At 37.3% G+C, this 16,147-nt stretch overlaps 1 protein-coding gene across 10 annotated transcripts in view; it reads right to left on the bottom strand.

Annotated features, from left to right (window-relative positions):
• The window catches only part of NRXN1 (neurexin 1), a 1,216,111-nt gene that overhangs the window by 570,656 nt on the left and 629,308 nt on the right, over positions 1–16,147 (bottom strand). For all 10 annotated transcript variants that reach the window (XM_023735226.1, XM_023735234.1, XM_023735242.1 and 7 more), the window contains 2 exons: positions 13,063–13,236; positions 5,401–5,520 (listed from right to left, as the gene is read on the bottom strand). In XM_023735226.1, the coding sequence (XP_023590994.1) occupies positions 5,401–5,520; positions 13,063–13,236 (294 nt within the window). The remainder of the gene's footprint in view (positions 1–5,400; positions 5,521–13,062; positions 13,237–16,147) is intronic.

Raw genomic sequence — 16,147 nt, 5'->3', positions numbered from 1 at the left:
TTCTACTCTGTCATATAGGGTTGCTATGAGTTAGAATCTACTCAACGACACACAACAAAAGGTTACTTGGAGTTATGGATCATCTAGCTGCTTGAACAATGCAGAGGACTAATCCAGATAATTTCAAACAAAGCAACACTCACCCCACTGTTCAGGAGTTTTTTCCTCCACTTAACTTTTCATATATAGATGCTGCTTAAACCTATCATTTAGCTGTCCAACTGCAATAGGAAAATACCGATGCTTCCTTTTATATATCTACTTTTATGATGTCTATTGCCAACAAGAAGAAAAATATAAATTCTTATAAAATAGTAGAAGACAGCACTTCTATTATGTAGTACAGTTCTCTATCATACATTATGTTTTTCTGTTGTTTATTGCATTTTTTGACTCAGTATGAGCGGTATCTTAATCGTTTATGGTTTAACCTAAGACAGAACTTACCCTGTTTCCCCCATAGATACTTTTTCTAAGGCACTGTCAGTAAGTACAGCTTATGAATTGCATTAAAAACTGAAGGGCTGCCATTTAGAAATGCTTGAATGATTCAAGGTTAATGGGATGCATCATACTCACAATGAGGATCTGGTTGTGGACACCGCTAATTGCTAAATTTCATTCAGCCCTAATGGCAGTGCCAGCAAATCCGCTCACAGTGTAATACTACTGGCGGCTCTAAATGGGAGAGAAATGTTACTTAGCTCCAAGTTATTTTTATATATGTTATGATTCTCTTCCAGTGGTTCTGATATTGATGCTCAGACACTGGATATTGGATTCTCTTTTCAAACAACAAAAGAAGGTGAGAAACAAAGCTGAAGATATATTTAAATGCCACAGTAAGAAGTCACAGTCAAATGTATTTCATCCTGGTTTCAGTGAACATTTCTAATTCTTATACAAAAGATATGATAAATTATTACGAGAAAGATTTTTCTCTCAGCAGAATTTAGAGTTCTGAAAATAGTGTTTCAATGGCAGTGCCCACACCCTCCTAAGCTATAGCACCAAAACAACAGCACTGTGATGTATTATTCCCTTATAGTAATAGACGCCGTTGAAGCTGAACTGTAATTTGGCACACAACATTTCTATATTAATGTAATGTGACAATGTTATTATGTTCGCTATTTTCCATGTGATCATAGCCATATTCATCTTCCCCAATCTGACGTTACACTAGCTAATACGCTTACATTATATTCTGGACCACAGGGCGAAAGCAGAAAAGGATTACTGTACAGCAGAATGGTTTGGTGATGGTGTGTGGGTATGTGTGAATGCAACTACACAACTGTTAAGGCATAAATAGGTAATATACAGGCAATGTTATGTAATAAATGTAAACATTAGGTAATAAATGTAAGCACAAACTTGGCATACAGCAAGAGCTCAAGAAGTGGTTATATCCAAGAGAAAATTCACAATAGCTTCAGCATGGGACAGTGCCTGGTAAGTGTAACTCACTGGGGCTCTAGGATTTCCGAAGAGGAAAAAGTGATACCTAAAAGTATCAGCATAGTTTCTATAGGATAAAACAGGTTAAGAAGAAATTGAATAGATTATATTTCTACAAGCAGAGACAGTGAAAGGGGGATGAATTCCAGGTGGAATGAGTGCATTCCCCAGGTGGATAAATCAGCATAAGCAATGGTGAGGAAATTGAAAAGTGTAATGTTGTTTAGAAAACCACGAGTGAGCTAATAGGCAGTAACATGCCATATGGACAAGGTTCTGCAGTGGGTAAGGCTGGAAACTAAGGCTAGGCTCAGACAATAGAGGTTCCTGAACTCCAGGCTGATGAGTGTGGAGCATATTGGCTACCACCAAGGATATACCACAAATTCTTAAATAAAGTTCATGTATCCAGTCAGCACTCATAGAGTGAGTTACTGTTGCCTTTGTCATTGAGTTGAATTCTGACTCATAGTGATCGTATAGGACAGAGTAGAACAGCCCCATAGGGTTTCCAAGGCTGTAATCTTTATGGAAGCAGACTGCCACATCTTTCTCCTGCAGAATCGCTGGTGGGTTCGAACCTCCGACCTTTCAGTTAGGAGCCAAGTGCTTTAACCACGGAGCAACCAAGGCTCCTTAAGTTACTGTTACCACCCATTATATGCAGCATGTTGTACAATGCACTGGGCATATGAGCCAAGAAAGAAAGTATTAGTGTGCCTGATGGGAACATATACTTTGTAGGGTTGTAAGACCAAACGTAAGTAAATATAAGGTAGAAAATGATGGCAGATAAATAGTATAATTAAAACTCTATAGGAATCAGAGGAAGAAAAACATTGCCTCTGCTAGGGGAATCATGAGGAACTACTGGCATTTAAATTAGGGAGAAAAGAAAGAAAGAAGGAATCTGGGCAAGGGGCATAGGATGACTTGGAGGAGGGAGGGACAAGAAGCGAGACACTCAACTAGGAGATTACTACAATAAGCCAGGCCAAAGACAGCAGGGACCTGAAATTGGGTGTGCATGGAAGAACTAAACAGGTGAACACACTATACTACACTACACTACACACACACACACACACACACACACACACACACACGTTGCAGTCATTTTTGCCAATAAGTAGGCCATTCAGATGGCAGTGTTTTAGGGAAGGAAGGGCTTCATAAACATGTTTCTTTAAAAAAAAAAAAGCCTTTGGCATTACTTTGCATAAGTGTGTCTTTTTTGGAGGATTACTTTAAGTTCATTAATTAGGAAAATTTATCTAATATTACACTTATAAGCTATAAAGTATTTCCATTTTCTCATCGTTAATTATATCTTTAGGCTAATATAAATAAATTTGCTAGTTACTCTAACTAATCCTATAAAACGTATAAGAGCGATAACATTGAGAAAGTCTTTTATGGGGAGGGGATCGCATTTGCAACGTGGTGGGAACCTTCCCCTTTTAAGAAGTTCGCTTTCTGCTTTCCTTCGTTTGCTCTCTACTCAGTTAGAGGCTGCACTCATGGAATTTATGGGTAAATGCCTAAGCTAAGGATGAAAGTTTTATCAAGAAATGAAATGCCCTAAATTAAAATACTTCATTGAATTTATTTAAAAAAAAAAAAAAAAAGCCAACCTCTATATAGAAAGAGAGTTTGTTAAAATTCCAGGAATCACACTAATTATATTTGTGCAAATTATAGAAAAAAGAGTGAGATGTTTATTTTTATCAATTTAAAAAATGAGGAAAATGTGATATGCTACTTCTATTGTCATATTAATTGCATGTCTTCAAAGTAGCAGTTACTCTTCTACCTTCTAAAATTTATAGTTTATATGAGAATAAGATTTGTTTGTAAATATTGATTTTTATCTATATATCATCACCACCGAAACTTCACTTTACGAACCAAGGAACCATTTCACATTTCGGAAAACCCACTAAGAGGTAATGATTTAATCAAAATGCATGTATTCTGAGGGTGCTCTGAAGTAATTTTAATCCTGATTTGTGCGAGAGGCCTATCAGGAGACACACTTACTGAATGACATTCACTTTATTTACAAGAAAATAACATACAGTCTTATCATTGTTATCACCACTACTATCACCCAAGAGCCACATTCAAATAATTTTCTGTAAAAATGAATTGCATGATACCTAAGGTCGGATCTTGATGTTCCTTCAGAAAATGTCTAATACATACAGAATATTATATCCTTCATACTGAACTAGTATATGAGGCTACACAGTTTCACACAACCAAATGGTAACTCTCTTTGTGTAACATGGGAACCTGATTAAGCAAAGTTTGGCAGAGAAAGTTCTTCATCAAAATGAAAAACATTTTCATGCAGAATAGCTCTCTTAGCTACCACATGTAGTCATACATCTGTCAAGGATCATATTCAAGATTAAAAACTTGCCATAATAAAATCATAACAAATTTTCAATCTTCTGGTTGTCCTTGAAAATGAGTTTATGCCATTTTCTATGGAGCAAAAGCAAATACAAGAAGTTACTGCTCTGTATACATATATGCATATGTTTATTAGAGCATAAATAAGTTTTCTTATTTGCTTTATGTACATATATACTTACTGAGTCTTTATGTAAGGTTATTTTAACCCAAAATGGGGTTATTGTTTTTAGAATATGATTCAACTTGAAGAAATACAGTATTCACAAACATAATGATTTGAATACATATTTAGTGCTTCCAGTTTGTTGTAACTGCTAAGACTGAGATAAAATATTTTTCCATTTATGGTGGCACAGCCCTGAAAGGTCTCTTCCACGTACAATTTTACTTTATATTGGTCACTTTTTCTGCCACTATTCAATATTTGCACAGAGACCAGAAGACAGCTAGTGAACTAGGCTGCCACAATTCAGTTTAATGGAATATTCCAGTTTGACCCCATCTTTGAAAGTATGATACACATATCTACTGACATGGACAGAGTTCCAAACAGACAAAGGTCAAAACGAACAAAATCTAGTCTTCCTTTGAATGCACACTCGAACTTCTTCTATTAGTAAACCTAAACCTTCAATCACCACATCCTCTACCCCAACATCCTAGAGCGTTATCGGAAATGTTATAGCTCTACGACATAAAGCATGCATCTAGTTCACAGCTAGGAGGCTTTGTTGGGAATATTCTCTCAACATGGCAGAATGCAGTGGTTAAAAGGAAACGTTTGCATCGTTTTGATGAAGTGTTATAAGGCAAGATCTGTTTGGAAGTTAAGAAACACAACTTTATCCTACGTACCAGTTAATTCCTTCCAAAAACCTTCACTGCTACTCTATAGATTAGGCACTTTCAGATAAGCCAGGATATAAGGTGAGTGCTGCGTTCACTGTCACACTGATTTTTGTGAGAATAAAGGGGGGAAATAGGCTAAAATATAAGGGAGGGTTACTTGAAGGACAAAGTTTAAACATATTGTTTTTAAGATGAAATGCAGGCATGGGTTTAAAGAGATGTAGAGAGAGAGAAAAAACACACACACAAACCATAATGAGACCTGTCACTGTTCACTGAAATTGCAACCCTCAAGATATACTGGTACAAAACCATATAGTACATAATATAAAGCAATATGAAGGTTCTTTCAAAAACGAGGGGGAAATCATCATATTCAGAAAATGAAAAAGCTCTTTTCAACAAGGTGACCATTAGTAACTTAAAAAAAAATCACAACAAAGACCTGAAAAACAAAGAATCACCATCATGACAGCATTTCACGCATGACCTCCTTGATTAATAACTCAGTATTTCAAAAATGCCTTTCGGAAGAAACGACTACCTCTCCTAACCATGACAGTTCAACTCACTACCAGATCTTACATGGACTCCTGATTTCAGACTCAGGATACCGAACAACAACTGGAATTAACAACGAGTATCAATCCATACTTGAGAGGTACTTACGGTCATTGCAGAGGGGCCCACTGAAGGAAGTCATGCTGCAGTCACAGCTGAAGCCGTCCCACTGCTGCAAGCACACACCTTGATTGGAACACGAGTCCTCTTGGCAGGTTGTGCTGGGCCCTGCAGAACAATCCAAAAAAAAAAGTTGGGTTCTTTAAAAAAGAATCTAAAAGTTTTTGCACTAGGGCTAGGTCACATATAGTAGTTGCCAACACCTCAAATTATGTGCCCAAACTAGTTTTGAAAGTTCTAGTTCACACTCCTGAATTGGAAACAGAGAAGCTGTAATACGAAGGTTTTCTAAAGTTTCAAATATAGGACAAGATTCATTATAATAATCAACGCAGCCAACAACGAGTCAAAGCAAGCACGTAGCTTCAGTATGATCACGGTAGCAGGTGATCTCTTTCCATCGTCAATAATTCTCTATCACCATTTGGATTTCAGAAAATGCATGGATCTCCTTAAGTTCTGACCAATGAGTAGAGACACCATGAGAAATGAAGATTATAGCTTCATGAAAGTGAGATAAAGATTGGAAAAATAACTGAAGGGAATTGTGGAAAAATGCCCGAGAGGTTCCAGAAGTTTCCCTGTGTAAACTGTGGATAAAGTTATGATTGCTGGGTGTTTTGGGTAGGTATGTTGGCAAGTATCGATTCACATGCTTTAACAATCTCATGCAATTAAACATAAAATGTAAAACTTGGTATTAATGACATGCCCAATTTAACATACAAGTATAAAGAAGGCTAGTCTATTTCTAAAGAATCAAAACTAGAACACTGAAAGACAAAGAACAGAAAAAAGGATGAGCAAAGCACTAAAGGCAATCACTATACAACCATATTCAAGACTGAAAACCTTTATGTAAACTATGCTACAAAATGAGGCTTCTTGCAAAACGTTCAAGGAGGAAAAGAAAGAAATTTGAACTCAAACAACAGTTACTGCAAAAGTGTGAAAACATTATTTTTGGTTTCCCACTGTGTATCATGGGGTTTCAGTCTTGTTTTATACACACAGGGCTATCTACCTTGCAAGTCAGCTTTCATCAATGCAACTTTGTCAGCAAAATAAAAAAAAAAAAAGCAAAATATATTAAATGTTAGTAAGCAATACTGAAATGGGGCAAACACAGAAGAACGTTCAGATTCAAAAAGCATGCTGCTGTAAAGGGGGAGAGAAGTGCTATGTGGAGCAAACAAATTAATACTAACAGCCATAAATCTTAAGAGAAGCCAAAAATGAGAAAGCGGCAGCTTATTAGTACTTTACTATATATATGTGTATGTATAATGGTTAATTGAGCTGATGACATGTAATGAAGGGAAATTAAAAGGGCTTTGGTATTATTTCCTCTCTTGGATAGATATGCCTGCATTACCAAAGTGACTATGTTGCTCATTGGGAACACGGAGCACCATTTGTCATGTGCAGATACAGTGTCTTCTATGATCATTAGCAGACCAATTATGCCTTTCCATTTTTTTCCCCTCTAGATCTTTTATCTTGCTGTTGCAATTAAGCCATTCACTGCCAACAGCTAGGCCTTAGAGTGACACCAAACTATGAAAATCTATACATCCTCTCCTCATGTATCTACATGGTTAGGTTCCAAAGACCAGGTCCCTATATGAAATCGGTGTTATGCGGAAATGGAGGATGACCACATCAGACCACAAAATGGAGGATGACTACATCATTAAGTAACTGCCAAATTACATCATTACATAACTGCCAAACTATTGAGAATCATGGCCCAGCCAAGATAACACATAATCTTAACCATCAAAGCCAGCGTTACTTTCTCCTCGTGCATCAGCATTCACTACTACCAGACGTATGCTGTTAATGCGCAAAAAATCAGATAGTAGATTTTTCGCTATTGTAGACGTGAAATGTTGAATAACAAGATAGTTGATAAGTGAGGAGAAGGTGTATATTGTTTGGAGTGGATGAAAGAAGAAGTAGAGGGTGGAAGAAATAAACTGCAGTATAATCTGCCATCAAGAAAATTCCTGTATAAGATTTCAATGTGGAGAGTTCATCCTTGCTCTTATCAGATTGGGAATAAACCTCTTAAAGATTTCAGAGTTATTTTTGTATTTTGAACACCTTCAAAATTGTCTTTAACCCCTATGAACTGCCCTGTGAATAATTATTACAGTGAAACCCACTAATAAGGACTACCTTAGGTAAGAATAAAAAGAGAACACAGTCTGTCTAAATAGCTTTAGAGCATAAATAAAGATATCTTCTAGTAAACACACTTTTATGAAAATATAAAAACAGACACCAGCCTAGTTAAGTGCTACTAACAGTGAGAACATTTGAGGTACTTGCTTTAGAGAATAAATCAGAAATATCTGTAATTAGCCTATCTGTGTATCAATTGAAGTGTTTGCAAAATGGATTTTTTAAACATGTCCTTATAATCACATTTCTATTACAGATTTTCTCAGTAAGGCATTCTTCATAGAAAATTCAAGAAAATTTAGTCTAAAATATATGAAAATTCAGAAACCATAATATTGAAAATACTATATATAGATGCATAGATATAGATATAAATACTTTATAAACATATATATATATAGAGAGAGAGAGCTCTGGTAGAGCAGTGCTAGAGCAGTAATTAAGAGCTCAGCTGCTAACCAAAAAGGCTGGCAGTTCAAATCCGCCAGCCACTCCTTGGAAACTCTATGGGGCAGTTCTACTCTGTCCTATAGGGTCACTATGAGTCGGAATCGACTTGACGGTAATGGGTTTGGGTTTGGTTTATTATCATACCGATGGGGAACTGGGAGACTTGAATATACAAATTCTTTTCTCGATAACTGCGTCGAAGACTAAGAACCATTACATTGCTAAGTTTCTGTTGTTCCAATCTGTGAGAGGTAAGTGGTTCACTGATCTTTATTTCATGACATTCGTTAGAGACTGAAAATAATTAGTGTTTCAAAAAAAGAAATAAAAATGTCTTAGAGCAACATTCGTTAGCATATTTCTTCCTGGGCTAAGCAAAGGAGCAGGAAGAGGTGTAAGCCCAGATGAGGTCAGGGGCTGCTTCATCCAATGGGTATTTGCCTCCAGGTCCCTCACCTGCACAGCAGAAGGAGCAAGAACTGATGAAGACCAAGAGTTTTGTTTTCATTTTTGCTTTTGGCAAAAATAATCAGAAATATAATGGTTAAGCAACATTAAACTCTAAAAATAGTAAAATCGCATGCCTGAAAAATAGTCTTCCCATATTGTCCAGCAGCAACTCAGAGTACCTGCCAGGCCTCTACGTGAGCATAAAGGCACGCTCTAGTATTTTTTTTTCTCATTATCACAACAGTCTTTTTGTATTTAGGTATTACAAGAGAATGTGTGCCTATGCCTGACAAGACACATTTTTCAAAGTACTCACCTTCTAGAACAATATTTAAACATTGACAGGCATTTTCACAAGACAGAGCCCTGAATTTATTTTTTTCCCTGGAGTTACATAATGTTCCTTTTATTTTATCACTGAACGAAATTGGGAACAAGCCACAAGGACGTCTGTATTAAGCGATTAAAAACAAGGATATGTCTGAAAAGGAAAGGTAAGTGAAAGTAAAACTAGTACCTCTGGAAGCCAAAGAAGCAACAGAGGTAAGTGTTTGGATGCCTGAGTTTTCAAGTCAAGTAAACCTGAGTTTGAAGATTACATCATCTATTTACTAGCTGTGCTTCAGAATAGAACTGTGCCCTACACATTTACATGGTATGTCACTTTACATCTCTGAGGCTCAATTTACTCACCCAAAAACAAACAAACAACAAAAAAAGCAATGATACCTAATTTACAGAGTTTTGAGGATTAAATGTGATAGTATATGGTAGTTTCAGTAATTAAATATGAAAGTATGTCTGCATCCTATAAAGTAGTTCCAGGCCTGAATGTTATGAGTCTTCATGGAGAGTGTCTGAATTTATTATTTTTTTCCACCAGCTTTATGTAGGGAAGCTATCTTGACTTGGTATTAAATTTAATTGAGACTGATTATTGACTGATTACCAGTCTCTGTTTTCATTTATGTAAACTGAACAATGTCCTCCAAAGCAGTGGTTCTCAAAATCTGGTCCCCAGACCAGCAGCAACAGCTCTGCAACTTGTTAGAAATGCAAATTCTTGGGCCCCATCCCAAACCTACTGAATCAGAAATCCTGGGGGTGGAGTCCAGTAAATTGGATTTTAACAACTACATGTGATTCTGACAGATGCTGAAGTGGGAAAAACATTAATCAAAAGGGACTTAGGGTAAAGTTCTCCTAGTTTAGCTGTGTTTTATAAATAAAATCAGCTATTATCTGGTGATATCAGTTAGAATCAGAAGAAAGTCCTGGCTATCTCCTTCCGAAAGGTCACAGCTACGTAAACCCTATAGAGCACAGTTCTAGGCTGAAAGACACAGGGTCATCATGAGTTGGAACTGACTCAACGACAACTTTTTTTTTCATTTAGAAATGAAAGGCAGCAAGTGATTGCTGAAGACCAAGAACTTTTTGCATGCAAGGGGCTCAGAGATTTGTGGGTCTTATTGAGCAGAAATCAAGGAAAATCTTGACAGGATATTATTTGGTAATGTCTAACTTATACTACTTGCGTTAATATGGAAGTGATTTCAATGTGAATTAAAACCAAATTCCATGAAGCAAGATTCTCCAGAGAGGTAATTTATCTGGTATGTAAAATTTAATCATTAATCCTAAAAGTATGTGAATCTCATCAATTATGCCTGTGACAAGTACCTCTAAGAGTATTCCTAGGAATCATACAGGGCAGAAATAATTATGAACTGAAAGCTATTAAACTTGCTGTTGAAAAGAAAGAATCACGGAAGTGCTGGGGCAAAAAGGCAGGAGTTTAGTAAAATTCTTAAAGAAAAAGGAGGCAAAAAAGGGGGTTATTATTAAAGCCCAGATATTTAAATCATACTAGATAAGGTAAGAAAAGGACCAAGGCCTTAATCTACTGAATGATTTACATTGTTCAAATACTAGTTCAAGGCTACCCAAGAGGATTGTCTTCTCTAATCAATCACCTTCACCAAATTGCTCATTAGGTTATGCTGGAAAATAACATAAAATGTAATTACTAAAAATACCCCTTGTCAAGACATCTGCTTCCCACTACTCTTCCCTTCTACCTACTCACTCACATCTTGTGCTGGTGGTGTAGGGATGTGTGTGTGTGTCTGTGTGTGTGTGTATGGTTTTCTATCTCTTGGGTATTTAGCTGTGGAAGTGTCTATATGTCTGCCCTCATCATTTCTTGTAAGTGAGAAGTCACTTATCAAGCAACTTGTAGAAAGGCCTATTTTTGGGGGAAAAAAAATCCAGAAGAGTTAGTAGTACCTTTCCTTTTAGAAGTAAATATAGATACAAAAAAAAAAAAAAAAAACCTCACAAAACAAATTCCTTGCTGTCCAGTCCATTCCAACTCACTGCAACCCTACAGGACAGAGTAGAACTGCCCACAGGTTTTCCAAGACTATATATCTTTACGGAAGCAGACTGCCACATCTTTCTTCCAGGGAGCAGCTGGTGGGTTCAAATCACCAACCTTTTTGCCGGCAGCTGAGCGCTTTAACCACTGCACCACCAGGGCTCCTTTTAAATATACATAAACCAAACCAAACCTGTTGCCCTTGAGTTGATTCCGACTCATAGCGACCCTACAGGACAGAGTAGAACTGCCCCATACTGTTTCCAAGGAGCAGCTGGTGGATTCAAGCGGCCAACCTTTCATTAGCAACTGAGCCCTTACCTGCTGCACCACCAGGGCCCCAAATATACATAGTTTCATTAATTACATAACCTCTGAGACCCAAAGCTATGCTCCACATTCTTCTATCCATCTACTTGTTGTTGTTAGTTGCAAGTCAGTTCTGGCTCACAGTGACTCTGTGTGTGCAAACTGGACCTGCTCCATAGGGTTTTCAAAGCTGTGACCGTTCAGAAACAGATTACCAAGCCTGTCTTCTGAGGTACCCCGGGTGGGTTCGAACTGCCAATCTTTCCGCTAGCAGTCGAGCGCTTACCATTTGCGCCACCCAGCCACCTATATCCATCTACTGGAAGGAATTTATTCATCTAACATTTTTTTCATTTATTAAATTGGTAAGATGAGAAAGTACATGTTTTTCTTTTGTTCTACTAAATCTTGTTGTACCAAAATATGAAATAAAGAAGATAAACATGCTAATAACACTGACAACAAATTCAAAAAAGACTTTCTGTAAATAACCTTATCCTCTGGCATGATTAAAACACAGTTTGAATTTCACCTAACTTTTCAGGGAAACATGTGTTGCTGAGAAAAATGTATTTTCAAATAAAAAACAAGTCTGTGTACTTAGGCAATCACTAAATCTAATGGCATTATTTTGGCTGAGAAGAAAGGGTTCATAATCTCCTGGGGGACAGGAATTCACATTTCTTTCCACCGCTTTTTCCAGATGAAATTTCCTCATGAATCTAAAAGTTCAAAATGGTCTAAACTAGGTTCAACATTAAAGGAAAAGTAGCAACACATCCACAGTCACAAAATTCAAGATAATGTGATTGAATTACACTTATGGAGGAAGAATTGGCTCAAATAATCTGAGGTGTTGAAGTGAAAATTATCTAAAATGAAAGTAGCAATCAAAAAGTACTCCTACAAATAGAGAGCACAAAAGAACAGGAAGATACTTCAGCACATTTCTGAGGTATGGATTATTAAAAAAAAAACAAAAACCCATTGCTGTCGAGTCCGTTCCGACTCACAGCGACCCTACAGGACAGAGTAGAACTGCCCCACAGAGTTTCCAAGGAGCACCTGGTGGATTCAAACTGCTGACCTTTTTGTTATGGATTACTAGTGTTGGGTAATGTAGGAACCCTATTTTTGCTAAAACAAACAGATAATATAGGGGAAACACTCTTCCTGCCAGGTAGACACAAATCAAAGTGATTTGAGAATGGGGTATCTCAAGTTTATTCTCTTGTTATATCTGATTCAATGTAGATTTTTAAAAATGGGCTCAAGTTGATTAATATTTGACAGAATAAATACATTTTTTCTGGTCTAAGTGGTATCTATTCATTGCAATAGAGCAAGCATTGCAGAACTGATTACTGTGCGAATTCGGTGAACTACAGAATGCAAAGAAGCAGAAAATAACAAGAGTCAGTGGATAGAGTTTCCATTTTACATCAGATGGTAGTGTAGGCTTGCAAACAGCCCAGGAAAATTTAAGATTTATGAATAAAAAGTTAAAAACATGAATAAAGATCTCTAAGCCTTAAGTGAGAATCCTTAGATGGTACAGTTATCACTCTTGGCTGCTAACCAAAAGATTGGACGTTTGAATCTACCCTGAGGGGCCTTGGAAGAAAGCCCCGGAGATCTACTTCTGAAAAATCAGCCACTGATAACCCTTTGGAGCACAGCTCTACTCTGACACGTGGAGTCACCATAAGTCACAGTTGACTCGATAACAACTTTTTTTTTTTTTTAAGCCCTTTTTAAGCCCTAAGTGGGGATTTGACCAGTTGGCGGAATTGAATTTTGCTGGCTAGTGAGATCTGTTCTCATTTATAGGTCAAATTAGAATTATTTAGAGTGTGAAAACAAAGACCCAGTACCTTCACATCCTCTCTCAATCTGTCCATTGCAGAAAAGGGCATCTGAGATGAGGTCCGGAAGCCTTCCATTTAGATCAACTGAAGCCAGGCAGCCTTGGAAGCCCTCCTTGGCGTGGACCAGTTTTGGCAAGGATTTGTATGTTTCTTTAGCCACTCCTCCTATATACAAGTCACCTGTGGGAAGATCACAGATGAAAGTCTTTGTCACAAAAGAAACATGTTGGCTTTAAGCACACAGTAGGTCAGGAAAAAAGAACAACAGCAAGTTTTAATCTTTCATGAAATTAACAAAAAGTAAAATGATGATTGAATATTTTCCTAAAGGTACAAAACAATAAAAGTATTTGAATAATATGTTAAGCAGGAGAAGAAATTTCTAGTGGCTATTTCCCACAGAGAACTAAAGGCATTCAATACAATGTGGCCAAGTGGAAATAACATGGGCCAAGGAGTTACGTATCCTTGCAATAAAATCCAAGCTCAGTTACTTACCAACTCTGTGGCCTTGAGCATACAGTTTGCTTTCCCTGATCATTAATATCCTCATTTCTAAAATAGGTGCAGTATAATATATCCTAGAGGATTGCTGTGAGGATTCATTAACTAAAATATGGGTAGTACCCATCACAGTAAAAATATGTAATAGTATACTCGGTCAATAGGCATTACTATTATTAAATTTACCTTCTGCTTAGAGAACTCTAGATCTTTCAGTTAATTGGGGTCTCAACACACTCTCTCTAGTGTCTAAAGTCACCTTTTCTACTATGCTTAAGCTCATTACCTTACTTCTACCTATCTTGATCACTAACTTGCTCCCATAATAGCCTGTATACACCTGATGTTTACATCCTGCTTCAGGTATTTCTTTCTCAGGGAAAGTTACCACAACTCCTCATCTTCTCTTTTGAAACATCACTTTCAACTCCTTATGATGCTCTGGGATGTATTAACAAGTTGTCAATTTATTTTTTCAACTTTATTGCAGAGTTTCTAATGGACCACTTTGCTCTGCTTTGGCATCTACATGTCTCTAGGTTTGAGATTTCCCAACTTGATGATCCATTATTTCTAAAAGAAGATAGCAATCCACTGATGACTCTGTTTCTCTTTCTATCCCAGGTCATTCATCTTATCTAGATGGCATCCAGTAGATGTGATTAATTCTTGTAAAGAGAATCAATGCAGGACATAATGAGGGTGACCTCAAAATTCCATAATTCATTGCTCCTGTTTACAAGTTCAAGGAGTCCTGGTGGCACGGTGGTTAAGCAGTCGGCTGCTAACTGAAAGGTTGGCTGTTCATACCTACCAGCTGCTCCACGGGAGAAAGACGTGGCAGTCTGCTTCCATAAAGATTACAGCTTTAGAAGCCCTATCAGGAAGTTCTACTCTGTCCTACAGGGTTGCTATGAGTCAGAATCACCTCGATGGCATTGGGTTTGGCTTTTGGTTTGGTTTACAAGTTCTGGTAACATACTTTAGTTAGCTACTTATTTCTCCAATTTTTCATTGTCATTTGAATTTTCTCTCTCACATTAATCATTCCATCCAACTTCCTGTCACTTGGTACCTTTTCCCCAGTGCCTCCCCAGACACTGGTAAAAGCATCAGGCTCAAGACTGATAGTTATAAAACATCAGTCTGATACTTTTAAAGTCTCACAGATGCTCTCACAATCTTTCATTTTTATATAAATCATTGCAGTTATTTTTCACATCCTTGAATACCTAAACAATCCAATGAGTTAGGCAGGTCAGGTATTATTATCCTCATTTTACAAAACAGGAAACTGAGACTCAGATGGGTCTGGATGATTCACCACAAGATACACAGTTAACATGGAGTAAAATCAAGACCAGAATCTTGATCTCTTGATTGGGATTATCTAACTTAACACCACCCACCCAGGTCAACTCTGGTTGGGGAGAGGCAATCTGCCATGGTCACTGAGTGTCCCTGCTCATTCTTGCTATGTATGCTAAGGACACTAGTTCCTGAGCTCTCTTTACCCAGATCTTATCTCAGGATTGTGTTTGCAGTGGGCAACCATGATGGCTGAGGTAATGACTCCCTCAAAGAGCAGTATTGCTTACTGCTTGCTATAAAACTGCACACTCCCCAAGTCAATATTCCTCAGCTGTGACACGAACCTCTTGCATCCCTAAATCCTTCTGTTTTTTCCTTATGAGACTTGAGGACAAGGAGAAGCGACACGCATGCTGATGCTCGTGCTATTGGTTGTGCCATGAGTAACACAGGCCTTGGTCTCTGACCCAGGAATCCCGTGTCTTCTGCCAGCATCCATGAAACAATAGTAAGATAAATTAAAAGCTTGTAAGTAGGGTAAAACCTAACCTAAGATCTGACACTCTTGAACTGTACTGATGAGTAAATTGTGACACAGAGAGTTTATGCGGCTTGCTCAAAGTCATTTAGCTATAAGAACAGAGGACTCAGGCCCCTTGACCTACAAATTAATGCTCTAAGCAACATACCAGGATGCCATTAATGTTATACAATTTGTACTTAAAGTACTAGATATGTTTGTTTCCTCAACATTTTAAATTAAAAAAAAATCTATTGACTAATAAGCCTCACTCGTAATATTAAAAAATAGCATATTTTTGGTCTGAAGTAGGATAAAATTTTGAAATAGTAACTGATTTTTTCTTCATATTTCATTTTTCTCTTTTTTCTTTCATTTAAGCTACAAGTCATTGTGTTTTAGTTGCCTCAGAAAAGGAATATGAATCAGAAATCAAAGATATAAAATTATCTTTCTGTATTTGAGTTTTAAAAGCCTAGTCTCTTTGAGGAATGAAAGAGACAAGTATATTCAGTGTCAGTGATCATATGAGACAAGTAAAGCTCTCCCGGTCACCAAGTGGGCAAGCAGGAAAGAAACTTGGAGGAGAAGCAATGCAAGCAATAGTCATAGATGAATGCCAAGGACAGGGCATAGTACTATGATTTAATGGCTAAGCCTCAATGGGTGTCAAAGCTTAGGGAAGGTTTAGAGGAGCAGAGGAGATCTGTGTTGATTTCTGGGAGAACTTAAAGCAGCAGTGAGATCCCCGAGAAG

Source organism: Trichechus manatus, unplaced genomic scaffold (genome assembly GCF_000243295.1).
Source record: "Trichechus manatus latirostris isolate Lorelei unplaced genomic scaffold, TriManLat1.0 scaffold00005, whole genome shotgun sequence".
NCBI classification, from domain to species: Eukaryota; Metazoa; Chordata; class Mammalia; order Sirenia; family Trichechidae; genus Trichechus; species Trichechus manatus.
Note: the sequence above shows the minus strand (reverse complement) of the source record. Positions and strands in the feature narration are given on the sequence as shown.